Raw genomic sequence first — 17,666 nt, 5'->3', positions numbered from 1 at the left:
TATCTCTCCTATGTGCCACAGTCAGGGGACATTGAAAACCTCTACCTTTTTGGGATATTGTGATCCATGTTTCCTTTACATTCTGTTAATTCTTACAGGAAATACCACAGAATCTGGCACTTAATCCGATGAGGTTCTTACATGGCTTCTATCAGTCTGGCATTCCAGATTTATCTTCCATCTCTGTTATACAATCTGATACCTTTGTTTGTTTCTTGGATGGTGGCTTGCCCAGAACACTCGTAGGAATTTGTGCTTGCTTTTTGCTAAAGGTATATCGGCTTAGAAAGAATGATCCTTTACCATCTGCCTGTCATCTCTTGTCTGAGCTTCCACCATTAAGACATTTATCCTTTGGGTTAATAAGCTTTTTCATCCTTAGAAGGAGCAACACAGGGGCGCCTGTGTGGCTCAGTCGGTTAAGCATCTGCCTTCGGGTTAGGTCACGATCCCAGGGTCTTGGGATTGAGTCCCACATTGGGCTCCCTGCTCAGTGAGGAGTCTGCTTCTCCCTTTCCCTCTGCTCCTCCCCCTGCTTGTGCTCTCTCTCTCTCTCTCAAATAAATAAATAAAATCTTTAAAAAGGAAGAAGAAGAAGGAGGAGGAGGAGGAGGAGGAGAAGGAGAAGGAGAAAAAGAAACACATTATTTCTGATGTCTTCCTCTTTGGTTACCAAAAGAGTGACAAGGGTGTGGGGGAAGGGAGGAAGAAGTGGGAGAGTGGCTTGAGAGAGCCAGTGCTCTACCTGCTCACTTCCCTTCTCCTCATTGCACTCTCCTCTGAGCCAACATGTGACAGCTGGTCTCAGCCTGCTAAGGTCATAGGGGAGCATTCTCAGGTTCGGGTAGTAGATTTTGTGTTGACTGGTTGGCAGAGCAATGTGCGGGAAACCAATGGCCATCCACCCAGCCTCAACTGCATGGCCTGGCCACATGTCCTCTCCTCTCTGGTGCTTCTAAGAAATGCAAATGTGATCACACCAAAGCCACATATTCTGTAATTGTCAAGTCCATATTATTTCTTTTTACATGGCCAAGTAGATTCCTGACCTAGAAAGTCACAAATCTGTATGAGGGAAAAATTACCTCCTGAGTATTGGAGCAACCACCTCATAAGGGATCTCAGGTGTCATCAGGCAGAGAGACTTGAGCAAGGTGATGGGGTTGTTAGTGGCTAGGGAGAGAGGGATGTCAGCCCAAGGCAGCACCAGGGCACCGCTGTGACTTGTGTCTTCCCTCGTCAGCCTCTGCACTCACACATAAATAACCCCCACCCACTCACCCTCACACAGAGGTTGGCCAGGCACGACGCCTCCCTCTCTCCTCTAGTCAGACCCGGGCTGCAGTGAGGTGGGGGGGGGGGCTATTCTGAGGAAAGGCAGGGACTAGGAAGAAAGAGATGAAGAAACACACGGGTATGTTTTCTGAGTCTTATTTCACTTTTTCATTCCCATCACTACCGAACTAGAACAGAGCAATCTTCTCTGCAGACAGCTATTTATTAAGCGATGGCTCTGGAATCTATGGTCCACGTCAGCCTAATAGGGACCTTACTGGTAAGCATTCCCGAAAGGAGACAGTGAAAGGAAAACTAAGCAGGTGTCTGAGCAGGAGGGTGTGGGCACTAGAGAAAGGGCAGAGGGTGCAGAAGCTGAAGGGGCTGGGGGCTCACTCCTGAGGCTCCTCCTCCTGTCTTCAATCCTTTACCCCTGACGCCCCAGCACCCGGCTACTTCATCAGTCCCCTCCCTCCTCCGCGACAGCCGGAGGTGAGGAGGAGGAAAGCAGAAGACCGTGGAGACAGATCCCGGGCTGACCTTTAGAGCTAGAAGCCACCATCTGCCAGGGCTGAGGACCTGGCGCTCATAAACCTAAAGAAGTGAGTGCAGTAAGGGCCTCATGAGCATCAGTGGCTGCGACTCCGAGATGATGAGCAGACGCAGGCGGCACGCCCAGAGGGAGAGGACAGGGGCTTGCGCACGGCGTGGGCACCGCCTCCAGGCTCGCTCTACGGCCGGTACTTGCACAAGAAGTGCTGGCGCTTGCTGCAGTGGTTGCTCTTCCAGGTTAAAAAATCTGGAAGAAAAGAAGCAGACGTTCACATCTATCCAGTTCTGTCCTGCACTGACCCGCGCTACCTGGGTGTTTTGCTTGGAACCGCCGGGAAGGTACTGCCATGGTTCATTTCATGTGTCCTCTAGGCTGGGACGTGTGCCCAGGTGTTGGGTCAAATGCCACCCTACATGCTGCCATAAGGGCTTTTTTGTTTTTTAGCTGTGGTTAGTATTTAAATTAGTCGACTCTGAGTAAAGCAGATTATCCTCCATAATATGGGTAATCATCCCATCAGTGAAAAGCTGGAGTTTCCCCAAGGAGCACGGAATTCTGCGTCCAAAGTGCCCCCGGCCCAGGACTGTGACATCAGCTATTGTGGGGTCTCTGGTCGCTGGACCGCCCTGCACACGTCAGCTTTGCCAGCCCGAAAATCGCATGAGCCAGTTCTTTAAAAGAAATCTGTCTCTCTGCAAATTCAAACTGTAACTTCTGTCCCTCTGAAAAACCAGACACTAATACCGGAACTAACGTTGTTACCAGAAAGAAAAATAATTTAAACATCACACACAATTGCTGTAGCCCCATGCCAGCATTCCTTTGGAGGGAAGGCAGAGCTTGACATGAACCCACAGAAAGTGGGGTCCTTTGTGCTTGAAACAGGGTGCTGTGAGGCTGTGAGGGTGATTTCTCCAGAGTTCACAGCTGAGGAACTAAGCAGCACCTGTTGGAAGGTCAAAGAATTGGAAGCTGCCGAGCCAGTCATGGCCCGCAGGCCATCCCTTTACAAAGAAGGATCTAGAGCAAGGAAGAAGTGATCTTTTTTTTTTTTTAAGATTTATTTATTTGACAGAGAGAGACACAGCCAGTGAGAGAGGGAAAAGAAGCAGGGGGGCATGGGAGAGGAAGAAGCAGGCTCCCAGTGGAGCAGGGAGCCCGATGCGGGGCTTGATCCCGGGACCCTGGGATCACACCCTGAGCCGAAGGCAGACGCTTAATGACTGAGCCACCCAGGTGCCCCAGGAGGTGGTCTCTTGAAACTGAAATGGTTTTGAGGAGAGGTCCAACTATTGCCGTGCATGGAGTCACTTGTCACCGTGCGGTGTGAGCAACAGAGTGCCGCGTCTGGATGTCTGCCTGGCTCTGACCTGCGGGTCCCGCCCTGGTGCCTCCTCCCTTCCTCAACACCAGCGAGGTGTGTGTAGGGACCACAGCCCTTCCCTCCAGGTGGCGAGAACCGTGAGCCTAACCCGCACTGGGATAAGCACCTCACCGCTACGTATTCACGTGATTCGTCCTCTTGGTTTGCCGTCTTTACGGAGGGGCAACTGAGGCCCAGAGAAGGAGGAAAACTGTGCAAGGTCACACAGCTACATGGAGGAATGGAATCCTACCCCAGGCATTCAGAATGCAGAGCCCATGGTCTTGACCCCAACTCCACTGAATATGAAATTTCTCTTTAAATTATAGCACCCTCGTTATCATTATTAAATGTGTCAGAGTGGACCAAGAGAAATGTCAGGAAGCGCGGGAAGTGCGGTTTGCCAGAGAGTCACAAGAGAGCCGCTGTGGTGCAGAAATGGAGTCAGAGAGTGCGAGAGAAGAACCAACCAGACAAAATGCCCTGGGAGGGTCCTTCTAAAAAGATGGAACAGAGGAACGAGTCCAGTCACACACAGTATGTGTGCGTGTGACTGTGTTTTGGTCCATTAGTACTATACCTTTGGTGTCTTAAAGAAGCAATTCAGCCCCCGAGTTGGTGGGGCTAAATCTGTTACACAAATATAAAATGACACTGATGGGGCCAAGGGAAGGTTCTCTAAAATTCTATCTTCTACCAGTTTCTCACTAATCCTTGTTGTGTTCCTTGTGCTTTTCTGGCTTGAGCACCTGTGTTCTGGTGGCTCAGAGCTGGGCTGAGTGACCCCAGGAAAGGAAGAGATTCTGAAAGACCTGGTGTGTTCAGGGGGACGTCAGGTTTCCGGCTTCCACACAAGTGGCTCCATTCCTGGGAACGTGCCCTTGTGAACGTGGACCGACGGGAAAGACTTGTGTTTGAGAACTTGGTCCTGTTGAAATCTCAGGATCAGGGGAAGGACTCTGGAGGGCATCCGGTCCATGGCTTCCCCAAAGCTGCTCTGGCCTCCAGCCCTAGAGCTTCGGATGTTATAGGTCCAAAGTGTTGCCTAGAATTTGTATTTTTACAGTGTTCCTCAATCGATTCTCCATGTGCCTTGGAGCTTCTCTTCTAACACCTGTAGCAGCTACAATGTCCACTTTTGCTTGGTTAACTCTAGTGATGGGGTTCTTACTACTTCCTAGGGGTGGCCCATTCGATTTTTGGGTAGTGCTAATTGTTTAAAATTTTTTCCTTAATTTAGACAAAAATCCACATTTTGTTAGCTTCTACCTATGGATTCAGTTGTGTTCCTTCCATCTGGCTGTCTTGAGCTGTTCACAGCAGTGGTTGCGGTCTCTGCAAGTCTGTGAGAAGTCCCTCCTTTGTCTGTGAGGAAACCCTCGTAGCGTGAAGGGTCTAGACCTGGCCTCAGAGTTGGTGCCTTCCGTCTACCATTCATCCTTTGCTGTTGGAAAGTTTTCCTGCTCTTTTTTGTGCTTATAAGCTTTATTCCTCAGATGACAGTCACCCTGCCTCATGTCCCTGAGTCCTCAGTCCAGGCCTTTCCCAGACTCACTTCCTGCCTCAGAGGGGTGTCCTGGTGACAACTTGGGGCCTTTTAAACCCACTGGGATGTTGTCTTTGGCATTGAGTAGCCTCTTTACCTTTAATATTCTGTTTTCTTGCTTCATAGCGGAGATCTTCCACATCACTTATCTGCTGTGGTTCTCAAATGCAAGCAGTTTTGCCCCTAAAGGGATATTTGGCGATGTCTAGAGATATTTTTGGTGGAAACAACTTGTGGTGGGGGAGGGGTGGTTCTACTGACATCTGATGATTAGAGACCAGGGCGTCCTAAAACTACCATGAACAGGGCAGCCCCCACAACGAAGAATTATCCAGCCCAAATGTCATCGGTACAAAGGTCGAAAACTCTACCTCATTGGCTCAAAAAGCAAGGAATGAAAGCAGACAAGAGAAACAAGGAGACTCACGTGACTGTATGCAGCCTGCCCCTGAGGTTCTGGGCCCTGCACTTCCGGGACAAAACTCCGGGAAACAAACAAGAGGGAAGAATGCAGGCCAAGAGGAGGTCCGCAGGGCTCCCGGGGAACCCTGACTCTCAAGAAGCCAGCAGGGGTCTCACATATTTGCACCTGGTAGTCTGGGTTTCCCAAAATGTGGCATCTTTCTCCCTCACGGTGTGAATATAATAAGATTTAAAAATAAGCGTATTTAAGTGAGAAAGTGAGTGGATTTCAAGAACATGTTAAGTAAATAACTGAACAGTCATGGGTATGGCCAAGACTGTAAAATGGTCACAGCCGACTGAAGGTTGGTACACCATGTCTGTGGCAAGGCCACTGTCCCATAGAAAACAGAGTTGCTGGTGCGGATGGGGCGATGGGGAGCAGATGTTCCATTTTTTGCTCTTACAGGTAAAGGGCAGGAGCTGCGATTTGGGAAGAGGCAAGGTGAGGTGCATGAGAACTTACCGTTCTCGGAGCTCATCTCCGCACAGTACTTGTTCCCATGCTCGGACCCGCCAGCCCAGCTTCTGTATACATAGAAGGCTCCATCGATCCATTGCCACTGCTGCCTCTGCAAGTGACCAGAGAAGGAGGACAGTCACCTGCAGGCCTCACGGCCGGGCGCTCCCCTCCAGCACCTTGGAAACTTATAAAAATGTGTCGTTGCAAAAACTGGGGAGGCACAGAAATGTGCACGGAATGAAAAATAGAAAACTCACCCCATTTAATCACCGAGAGGAAAACACTAACAATTTGGCGTACTTCCTTCTGGTGTAAACGTTTTTCTCTATCACAGTATTTTTATGTGCTAACATATGTGGTGACCTTTAAAATACCTCTTCAGCTGTGCCTCTTGCTTCTAAACATCTTTAAATGGTAATAATATACTAAAATTTGCCTTAATTCTGTTGATGATGTTTACATTGTTTCCAACGTACTCTCATTAGAAAGAATACTGACATGAACAACTTTGTTCCTAGAGCTGTTTCTGTGCTTAAACTTATTTTCTTAGGATGGAAACCCGGAAGTAGAATGAAGGGGTCAAAGGGCGTCAATATGTTGAGGGTACTGATATGCATGACCAAACTACTTTCCAAACATTTTTCAACTGTAGGAATTTAAGTCCCCATCTACTGGGGACTTTCTTTATATTTCTTTATATCCCTAAAAATATTATGCATTAAGAGAAAGCAAAAGTATGATAATCTGATAAATCAAATTATATTGCTATTTTAATTTGCATTTCTTTGATAACTAGAGACATTGCACAATTTTTTAAAGGATTTTATGAGCTATTTACTTTCTTCAGTTATGAATGTAGAAAATTAAATTACCAAAACAAATCTGGTATAAACAGTTGTAAATATTTGTCTGGACTCTGAAAGAGAGTTCTGATTGATAGCATGTGAATACATAAAAATGTATAATTTTATAAAATATTGGCAACATCTATGGCAAAGTTTTGTCAAGAAACAGAAAGCCTGGGGGTTCTCTTCTTGTGTTTCTTATGTTTGTTTGGGTTAATGATAGAAGCCCCACAAAGAATCTGTAAACTGCAGGTCCCACATAGAGACCTCTGCAACCAGCCCACACACATGCCATTCTTTACAATGAGGTATTGATGGAGAGTGAAACGAAGGCCTAGTGAAAAAAGTCATGGATGACATAAAAAACGCAATACCATCTAGGAAAAACTTGGCTGAAAGTTCCCAACTTTAACTCAAGATCTAATGGAATTTAATTAAGCTGGTCCCTAGCAGGTGTGTGTGTGATTATATTTATGTATATGTGTATATATATACATGTATATATGTATGTATATATACATGTATATACGTATGTATATACGTATATATACTTACACAACTTTTTTTAAGGCTCTGAAAAGCCAGTAATTTGGTGTTCTAAGATTTGGGAGGACTTTACTTAGATAGAAGTTCTATAGAATGATGCCATTGAAATAATTTCCTCCACTGAGAGCCAGAAGTGAGACCCAGAGCTTGAGGCTTTGGCCTCTATGGATTGGAGGCAGTGACTGAAGGAGGTTCAGGACCTGTGCCCCTGTCAGTAGGGCTGGAGGCCGTTTCCCAGACTAAGGGCTATCTATCCAGCTCTCCCCAGGGGGCATCTATGGGCCAAGTCTGAGGTTACCTTTTCTGGGTCGTGCAGGCCGATCCACACAGGCTGGTTTCTTTGGTAGCCAGTTATGTACTTTGCTACCATGGTGGCTTCATCTGTGCTCTGGAGAGATGCCAGGTGGGCTCCGTTTCCGTAGGACTGACACTCAAACTGTGGGCAAGACATCTCTGAAGTTTTAAAAGCATAGTCCTCCCCCCAGAACCCTAGTGCACGAAGCAACATGGAGTGCACAGCCCCACCTCCTCCAGAATGGAGGTCTACACCCCACGACACCGCCCATCCCCAGAGGTGGGGTCTCAGAAGAAGAGGCTGCTCGAGGCAAAGTTGTGAGCTTTAGGGTCCGTGGACGTGCCTGGGGTCCTCCTGGTCTTGCATCCCATTACTGTATGTGACCTTGACAAGTCACGTGGCCTCTCTGAGGCTCACACTCCTTCTCAGTAAAGTCGAAGAAATAATTATTCTGCTACACAAGGGAGTTGTGTGAGGCAATAATGGCTATAATTATAATATTCTAATTCTGCATTTCAACAAGTCTAAGAAATCACTGGTTATAAAATGTGCCCTTTGTTTCATGTCAAAAAGAAAGAGAGAAAAAGATCACTGCTATTTTATCTAAGGGAACACCTGATTTTGGAGGCGTTCAGACGTGAACAGGATACGTCTCAGAACAGGTACAGCACGGTGGTGTTCGTCACGGAGCACCTCCAAAATCATGAGCGCCTCACACATGCTAGCCCACTGAATCCTCACGCCAGTCTCAGGAAGTAGGACCCATCTTTAGTTGATGGTGGAGAAATGCAGGATCAGAAAAGGGTGTTAGACTTAGTTGCCCAAGAATAGAGCCCAGGTCTGCGTAACTCCCAAGTTCGATGTCCGTTTTACTTTAAATTATTCTGGCTGGCCCTATATGGCACAAGAACAGTACACTATAAATTATAAACAGCGCTCTGTACCTTATCTTTATTTGGTACCAAATAGGAATAGTGTGGATTGTCTAAAATTCGGTGATGCTTCCTCCAGGAGAGGGGAGACTCCTCGGATGTTGGTTTAGAAGTGAAGATCCCGTGTTCGGGACTTTCTGATTCTAGATGAATGTGCCTGTCTGCTTTTCCTCAGCGGTAGCCACAGGATTTAATCTAGTTGGATTTTTGAGTGTCTTCATCCGAGTTAAACTAGACTAGGGGCTGGTATGTGAGCATGACTATCGGCTCTGTTGCAACTTTTAAAACTCTCAGCTCCAGACCCAAATTTGTTTTACTGCTATATGTGTTTTTTTATCCCAAATTCTTGTTCTTCAAAGATGCTACCTTCATTCCTATGCAAGAGAATGTGATCTGGATTTTTCTTATCGGTTACAGTGATAATCATCTTTTGTTTCAGGTATCGGATGGAAGATGCGGCATAACCATTCCCTAACCGGAAGCTTACTGTCCAATTAAACAAGACAAACTTTTATGTATACACATCTTATAGCTACGTATAGATATATACTTATTTTATGCTCTTTGGGGGTTGTGTTACAGGATCTGCCTACATGGTAAAGCAATACAATTTAATTGAATAAAAACATGGCTTTGGCTGTGGTTGCTCTTCCAATGCTTCCCTCTAGTATCGGGTTCATGACGAGATGTGGATAGAGTTGAATGTTCATGCAGGCTTCCCATTTACCCACCACTTCACAACACCAGAATGCTTCCAGACCCCTAATTTCATCTGACTTTCAAACTTGTGAGGCATGGAAGCCAGATCGCCAGTCAACATTTAGTGAGAGTACCATTCACAAGGGATTCCTGGAACAGAAGAGGAAACGGGCTCCAAGTGGTTCAGTGAGCTTTTCCTCCAGGTTCCCACTCCTGGTAGTGAGGAAACTGGCCTGGAACTCAGACCTCTCTGCCTCTCATGTCCGAGATCAGATCTACCCGTCATCTTCACGAGCCCTCCATACCAGGGCTCTCGAGAACTAAGACGGACCCTCAATACTGGCCACTAGTCAAGCAGCAGCAGTGGCCATGGTAAACTTTTGTTGGATCCTTTCCCAGCGCCTTCTCTGCATTCTGTTCAGGAGTAACCGGTTAATTCTGCTAAGGCTCCGAATCAATTCTGTGGACTGTTTTTGCCTTGAGAACCTCAACTGAGCACCCAGCATGTGCCATAGGCTCTTTGCAAGTTATTTTAATGAATTCTTCTGAGAAGTCCGTGGGACAAAGTGTCATCCCCATTTTAAAGCAAGAAACCAGGCAAGTGAGGTACAGCTTAACTCTGTAAGGCAGGGTCATTATTAAAACTCAGGTCTCTATTACTCCAAAGTCTCCCAGGTATCTTCCTCTTTGTGTTGGCAGAATTCGTGTTGGAATCTCTGGAGACAAGCAGTACAGGTGGCTTTGCAAGATTTCTTCCAGTTGCTTCTCAAGAATTGAGGAAACCTTCATTGCTCTCCATCAGCTTGCTTTCTTTCAGAGAACAGTGTCTGGGAAACACCTTCTTCATTTAGTGTTCTCTCTCTCTCTCTCTCTTTCTTCCTCTCTCTCTCTGTAACTATCACCCACATCAGCCCAGAAAGCATTGCATTAGGGCTGATTTCCCTGGGTTTGTTCCACTAGTTACTCTGGGTATAATCTTGGGAGAGTCACTCATGTTCACGCTGCATTGAAACGTTCTGTTTAAATGTCACAATCTTGCACAATTCCTGCACTTTTTAAGGCCAGAGAAGACTTTGTATGCACAAGAGCTATCACTTGGTAAGTGCTCCATCATTGCTGAAGTATTTATATACAGAGTTCTGAGGCTATTCTGGGCCCAGATCACACACATTTCCCCGTAAGGCGCCCCCAACCAGTCACATCAATGAAACAACCACAACCCAGAGAAACAGCAGCATGGGCTCCCCACACTCCTCTGAGGTGGAGTGGCCACTGGAGTATCTTCTAAACAAAACCTCAGTGAAACAAAACCAGTACATTTGTTGGGTGGTGTAGACGGTGAAGGCTTCCACTTGTTTAGACTGCTTCGCTTTCTGTCAGGAGGTTCTGAAGACCATGCCCCATGCCTGTCTGCACACTGCTCTTTCTGGTAAATCGGGTACAGCCATTCAGTGATTCTATAAGGTCTTTATCTTCTTATTCCCCTATTTGTGGATTTCTGTCCTTCTTACTGACAGTGACCTCCTTGACGGTAATGGCTGTTTCTTGCTTGTTCTTACATCTTCACGGCCCATCTAGGGTCCGTCACATGCTCCATCAATGCTTTGAGAACTGAATGAGTGGAACACACAACCGTCTTCTTCCCATTTCAGCAGCCAGGTGACTCCTCAGAATGCCCAGGAAGGACCCTTAATTCTGAGTCACACAAGACCTGCAGCTCTGGGTGGCCCCCTCCTTTAGAGATACCCATCCAAGCACGGGGCCAGATTTCTTACCTCGGCCTCAGACCAGCTCCTCAGCTTCCGGAAGTATCCGTAGCAATTGGACATGTAGTAAAACCATCCAGGAGCGCAGCTGGGTCTCATGAGGATGTCTGCACAGACATCAGAAGCAATCACAAGTCAGGATGGCAAATACAATCACTTCCCACACTGGTCAGTTTCCAGAATGATGGGGAGGCTGGGTGCCCTGAGGAAGGATCCTGCTATGTTGCCAAAACTTTATACTGTTAATCTTTCTCCCAGCCTTCTCCAAAGGGAACTATGGCCTTTATAAGGGTAACTGTGCATTGGAGAAAAGGATACAATCAGATCTTTTGAGGATTATTGGATACTGGTTCTGAACTGACACTAACTCCAGGAGACTCAAAACATCACTGTGGTCTGTAAGAGTAGGGGCTTATGGAGGCCAGGTGGCCAAGGAATTTTAGCTAGGAGTTTCACAGCGGACCTGGTTGGACCCCCAGACCACCCTGCAATTAACTCCCCAGTTACGGAATGCACAATTGGAGCAGACATACTCAGCAACCGGCAGAATCCCCACTTTGGTCATAAGGTCAAACAGCCGTAATTCAAGGCAGCACCACAGTGGACAAAGGGCATAAATCGGCAGTTTTCAGCATCACAAGGAAGGAGTGGTGTTTTTGGTCAGGGGGACACAGGACATGTTAGATGACAACTTGGACAGAATCAAAGATGGGCGAGCTGGGCTGTAAGTCAGTAGCAAGGGGACATGTTAGGCCAAGAGAGTGTGTGAGCAGAGGCATGGGGGCAGAAGCTCACAAGCTGTGCACAGCGAGAGCGAGCACTGAGGTTTGCCTTAAGTTGAGGGCATCTTTCAGGCAAGCACGGTGGAAAGGAGAAGGAGAACCAAGGCCTGGAAGCCAAGGAAACCATGATGGAGAGAGGCACAAGCTCTTCCTGCTAGTTGATTAGTGAGGGGGCCCCGTCACCAGATCTAAAGGTTCAAGAAGCCAGAAGATGGCTGGAAATGCAGGGGGCCTGATGAAGGGAATGCAGGGCTGGTACATTTGGGCTTTGTGACCCTGTGGCTGCGCTCCAGGGCTGGACACCAGTGCGGGGCTCCTCCTGCTCCTAGAGGATGTCCACAGACTACTGTTGTCACATAGCAAGCACTTCCTCTCTCCCCACTCAGATGACACCACTGTCCCTTGTTCGCCCCATTCTCCTGTTCTCTTTCATCCCCCAGGGGCCTCCTATGCTTTTAGATAAGCTCCCCACTCTGGCTAGCAGGCTAGCACGGAAGGGCTGTCGTGACTCGGCCCCGCAGCCCTATCCAGCTGGATCTTCCTGTGCAGCAACCCCAGAAAGTCTCTACAGCTGTGAAGAGGATCTATGGAAGAGCAATGGAATGACCTGTGGGAGTGTCCTGGCTCTACCTCCTCTGGGGGACAGGAACCAGAGAGCTTTGGTGAAGACCCAGAGTAGGGTGACTGGTTTCTCACTCCCTGGCTTTAGCTTGGGTGAATTTCAAGTCTCTGCAGGGAAGCAAGAACCAGAACAGCAGGGAGCTAACTCTCTGGTTAGTTGGCTCCACAGGAAGGCTTGGGGACTGCCTCCCATAGTCTTTCACACTCTAGCATGGGTCGGAGAAAGTGGCTGAATCCGCCAGGTCCCAAGCAGCCATAAGGATTGAGAGAGCTGGTGGCTGGCAGTTGGCATGGGGTGGAGGGTGGAGAGCCTTTGAGCCCTAGGACATATCAAAGGTAGGCTAAGGCAAGGACCACAGACATGCACCACGGACACCAACATGGTGCCCAAAGAACCCTGCTTCTCTTTGTCCTGCCAGTGCATCCCCCCTTGGCCAAAGTATTCCCTGGTGGGAGGAGTGCCAGGTTATATACATGCTCAGCCATGGTTTTCCTCATGGAGCCACATGGGACTAGGAGAGCCACCCCAGACCAGGAGCCAGAACATCACGTAATCTCGCTATGTGATCTTGGGCGAGTCTCCACTTCCTTCGGGCCTCATCTTCCTCATAAACAGAAGTATTATGCCAGATGTGCCCTCATTTCATTTCTTTCCATTTCAGATATTCTACGATACTTATTCTTAGCTCATGTGTACAGTTTTCTTCCCGGCTTTCTCCACTGGAAGATCAGTATTGATTCTCACGTTGTTGACATGTTACTTTGTACTTGATGCTGGGTCTACATGGGTGTAGGAGCCATCTCTCCAATGAGGCTGAAGTCCCTGGCAAACCAGAACTCCTGGTATGTTCAAATGGGAAAACGATGCATGAACGTTGGGTAGCTCTAATTATGGCTCTCACTTGACTACTGGGTGTCAGGTGCTTTCAATACATCATCTCCACCCTTCACCAAAAAGTCCACCCTTCATAACCGACATACATTTGATAATTTAACTTTGGCTCACAACCACACAAGTTAGAATTTGTTTGACTCTACAGTCCTTGCACTTTTTACCATGTGACCCTGTCTTTCGTTCCTGTCTTTGACATCTATTGCCTGCAGCACCTAACATTTTGTGGGGCAAGTTGATGGCTGTGTCAGTGTGCTGCGCGAACACTGATACTCACCAGCTAGGACTTCAGTGCTGGCTACACAGCTCAGCAGTAGGAGCAGCCACATGCTTTGGGGAGCCATCTTCCTCTTCCCCAGGCAGCAGAAATGCTTCGGAAACCTCTCCTATAAGGGTCTCAGAGATCTTCTGAATTTTCCCTCGAAGTTCCTGGATTTGCCTGGATCTGCAATCTGAACACAGTGGGTGAGACAGACCTAGGAATTTAGATGCCAAATCACATACAGAGGAAAACATATTTTTCTAGCTAAACCCAGATTATACCATAAAGGGAATATCAAGCTAAATGTAGCGATCAGGAAGATTTAATTCACCTGCAAGTCCTCTGGTCCAGTAACTGTACTGAGCTGAAGAGTTTAAAAGTCTGGACGGGCTCATAGCCTCTCATGCTTCATTCCCCCTTCTGATTACCCCCCTTTCTTTATCCCTTCAAAGGGGAGGGGGGTGGGGGAATGGGATAGGCTGGTGATGGGTAGTAAGGAGGGCACGTATTGCATGGTGCACTGGGTGTTATACGCAACTAATGAATCATCGAAATTTACATCAGAAACCAGGGATGTACTGTATAGTGACTAACATAATATAATAAAAAAACAAAACAAAACAAAAAAGTCTGGACGGGGCATTTAGTATTATTGGAAGAGCCTGCTCCGGCTATTCTCAGGTGGACCAGCAGAGGGAGCCTAAGGCAAGCTTTCTCACAGATGGGATGGTAATGGACTTTCTATGCCGTCACCTCAATCAAATCAAGTCAGTCACAAGGGTGAATTTGTCTATGTTAGAATTAAAAGTGCATATATGGTCCAATACCCACATTTTACAGATGAGAGGACCTGAGGTCTATGGGTATGCAGTGGTGTGCTCCTTGTCACACAGCTACAACTAGATATCCTGACTTTAGGGCAAACCTCTTTCCTTCACGCTTCAGTGATAACTGTGTTTTTGGTTTTTTTTTTTTAAAGAAAATAACTTTGTTATCTCTCCCCCACCAGACAGCACATGAATTATTAAAGGATCCGTGAAAAACTAGAAACTAGGAAGTAAATTCTATCTCACAGAGGTAAACAATTTAGTGAATAGCTTATAGACATCTTTCTACATACATCTATCTTTCGGTTTGTGTATTATTTTATATAAATCGAGTCATAGAACTCTGTTACCTGGTTTTGTTTCTCAGAAACTGATTGATTGTAATGAACCTTCTTCCCCTTGTGTAAATGCACATACAAAGGGCTGTGACTTGACGAAACATGCCTGCTGTCAGACTGATACCCTTGGCTAAAATCTCTCTGAATGGGCTGTTCAGTACATTCCAATAATAGCTCATAGACAGCAATGCTGGTTCCCCCAAACTTCAAGGAACAGCTGTTCATTTTTTTCTTGCTAATTTTGGCATAATAAAGAAAAATCTCACTGGTTAGTATTTTTAAATATTCATAATTAAATTACTTAAATTAGTAATTTTTAAAATTCGTCAAAATATTTAAAAAGAAGTTGAACATCTTTTTATATAATGATTGATTCGCTTTTTAAATTTCTTTGGTAAATTTTTGGTTTACAGCTTTGCACATTTTTTCTGTTTGATTATCTTTTTTCTCAGGAATTTGTAAGGACTTTCTTTGTGCATTTATTGTCTTTCATATATTACTAAGAATATTTCCCAGTTTGTATTTCTCCTCGTTTATATCTTTTGCCACACTGAAAATTTCAAAAATTATTGTATTTACCCTCTCCTTTATAACATTTGGAATTTATATCAGAAAAATGGGCCATTACCATCCACATAAGATTAAAATATCTACCCACATTCTCTTTTACTTTCACCCATCTGGCATTTATTTTAGCGTAAGTATGAGATTGGGTCTAAGATTTTTTTCCCCAAATAATTATTAGGATGAGTAATTCATTGAATCTTCCCTTGAGCATACTTTATGATCCAAAAATTGGAATATGTATTCTAACTATCAAATAATAGATTGTTTAAAGGGAATGATGGAACATAATATTCAAACTTTCCTGGACAATCTGAAGATTGGATCCATACACAGGTCCATGTGAGTGCTCTGACACAGTGTGAATAAAGAAGGAAACCAAAAGGTGAAGATTGTGATGGACCCCTCCCACAACCTTTTACATCATTGCATTAACCCTGCGCTTCTCTGATGAACCTCCCTTCCAAAGGTGATGGAGGTATGTTCAATGTCCTGCAACCCCCTTAAAATACAAACAGCAAGGACTTCTCTGTCCAACAAACTGTCTGGGGAAAGGGAGGTACAACATCTTTTGGAATAATCTGTAGGTGGATCTTAACAACCTGACATTCACTGGATGCTCATATGTCACCTAATCTAATCAAAACTAGGCTGCCTTGTAGATACCATTATTTTACACATGAAGACACAAACTTCATTGAGATTAAGGAACTTCCCCAGAGTTTCGCAGCTGCTAGATTTCACGGCCATGATTTAACCCAACGCTGACACCAAAGGCAACACTCTTCATAACAAGGCAAGAAAGAAATGCGTAGGTCACGTTAAAAAACACAGCAGCAAAAAGCATGACTAACATCATTAGACCCAGAGCTTGTCATTTCTGACCCAGTGAAAAGCTGGTAAAGGAAAACAGATGTTCAAAGAAAGCCTTCTGCCCTCAACCGGGTGGAGGATTACCTGGTTGGCCCTCAAGGCTTTGAGGACCCCAGCCTTCTTCGGTGTCCTGAGAGATCCCAGGCAGTCTCTTGAGTTCTTATATCTTCTTGCTTCTGGAATTATATGACCTTTGTTTAAATCATAGAACAACAGTATTGCTTGAAGTAATAATCCATCCATAAAAGTCTTATCTGCAGTCAAAGTGAATGTGTGAGACAAGGCTTGAGAAAGAATCAGATAGCCAGAGAGAATCCCTCCCTGTTTGTAAATAGTCTTTCCTTCCCACCCCACCTTATCAAAACTGACAACATCCTGTAATTTGTTAGAAGCTCATCTTCTCTCCCTGGATTTACTTTTTCTTCTGTCAATCTTTTTTCTTTTTTTAAAGATTTTATTTATTTATTTATTTATTTATTTATTTATTTATTTATTTGACAGAGAGAGAGAGAGAGACAGCACAAGCAGGGGGAGAGGCAGGCAGAGGGAGAGGGAGAACCAGACTCCCCACTGAGTAGAGAGCCCAATGTGGGGCTCGATCCCAGAACCCTGGGGTCAAGACCTGAGCCGTAGGCAGACGTTTAACCTACTGAGCCACCCAGGCGTCCCTTCTGTCAATCTTTTTATCCCGTTCTACTGTCAATTTCCTTTATTTCTCCTTCCTTTCTATAAGGATGCCCCACTTCAACTCTGGAGAATCAGGATATGTCTATCTTTGCAGAAAGTATTTGCTACCAAGACTGGGAAGTTAGGCACCCCTGTGGTATGCTTGAGGGATCCATACAGACTTTTCTCTTTAAGGCACCAACTCCATCCCCCTCAGCATGCACTCCATTCCTCAAATACCTGTTTCAGCTCCTTCTCCTTGTTCCTCAGGAACAAGGCACTGAAATCTTGTGCTAATGCAGGGCAATTATGTCAAAATAGCTTACACTGATACAATATTTTACCATGCAGTGTTCTCACCTGAGTCATTACATGAGCTCCTAACAGAATCCCTGGGTGTGATGTAGGACATGTACCCCCATTTCACACGGAAGAAATCTGATGTTAAGAGATAGTAGAGAGCCTGCTCAGTCAGGTCATAATGCTGGTCAGTGTTGGAGCTGGACGTTGACATCAGGCCTTCTCTGTTTCCTGAATCACAAAGTCTAATCAAGAAAATAGCCTATTTGGAAAGGCAACACAATTTCTTTCTCTGGTGTAGGTAACGAAAAATTAAACTATGTTGAAGGTGTCAGAGATTATTCAACCTCAATGGTCTAGAATGTTAAGGCTGGGAAGGATAATGATATTTCTCAAGTCCTGTGCTTTTGCTCTACCGGTAAGGACCCCGAGGCCCAGAGAAACACCAGGACTGACTCAATACACGGCTAGTTTGGAGTAAAGTTTGTATCAAAGGCTGGGCTTTCTTCCTCTTAACCCAAGGTTCTTTTTACAATGCTACTCAGGCTTTGCCACCAGCTTTTTCTAGCCTGTGTATACATCTGTGGCAGGACAGGAAAAAGTCATGTTTCCATGGTGTACAAAGTGTGTTTTAGAGAACCTCTTGCATTCTGATGATGCTTTGGGGAAAAACACAAGGCCTGAATGATTCTCTTTTTCTTTGATGCCTGAATCACAAGCCTAATTTTTGTCGACTACATTTTAATGTAAATGCCTACATGTGGTTAGTGGCTACCATACTGGATAAGTGAAATCA

General features: G+C 45.7%; 1 protein-coding gene across 1 annotated transcript; it reads right to left on the bottom strand.

The window, feature by feature from the left end:
- Positions 1 to 1,013: 1,013 nt before the first annotated feature.
- Positions 1,014 to 16,078, bottom strand: REG4 (regenerating family member 4). The gene is made up of 6 exons (XM_026483776.3): positions 15,989 to 16,078; positions 13,318 to 13,492; positions 10,755 to 10,852; positions 7,352 to 7,489; positions 5,666 to 5,771; positions 1,014 to 2,074 (listed from the first exon to the last, which is right to left on the bottom strand). The coding sequence occupies exons 2-6, from the start codon at positions 13,382 to 13,384 to the stop codon at positions 2,007 to 2,009; spliced, it is 477 nt and encodes a 158-aa protein (XP_026339561.1). The 5' UTR covers positions 13,385 to 13,492; positions 15,989 to 16,078; the 3' UTR covers positions 1,014 to 2,006.
- Positions 16,079 to 17,666: the final 1,588 nt, after the last annotated feature.

This window comes from Ursus arctos, unplaced genomic scaffold (assembly GCF_023065955.2).
Source record: "Ursus arctos isolate Adak ecotype North America unplaced genomic scaffold, UrsArc2.0 scaffold_12, whole genome shotgun sequence".
NCBI lineage: Eukaryota > Metazoa > Chordata > Mammalia > Carnivora > Ursidae > Ursus > Ursus arctos.
This window is presented reverse-complemented; position numbering and strand designations above follow the sequence as displayed.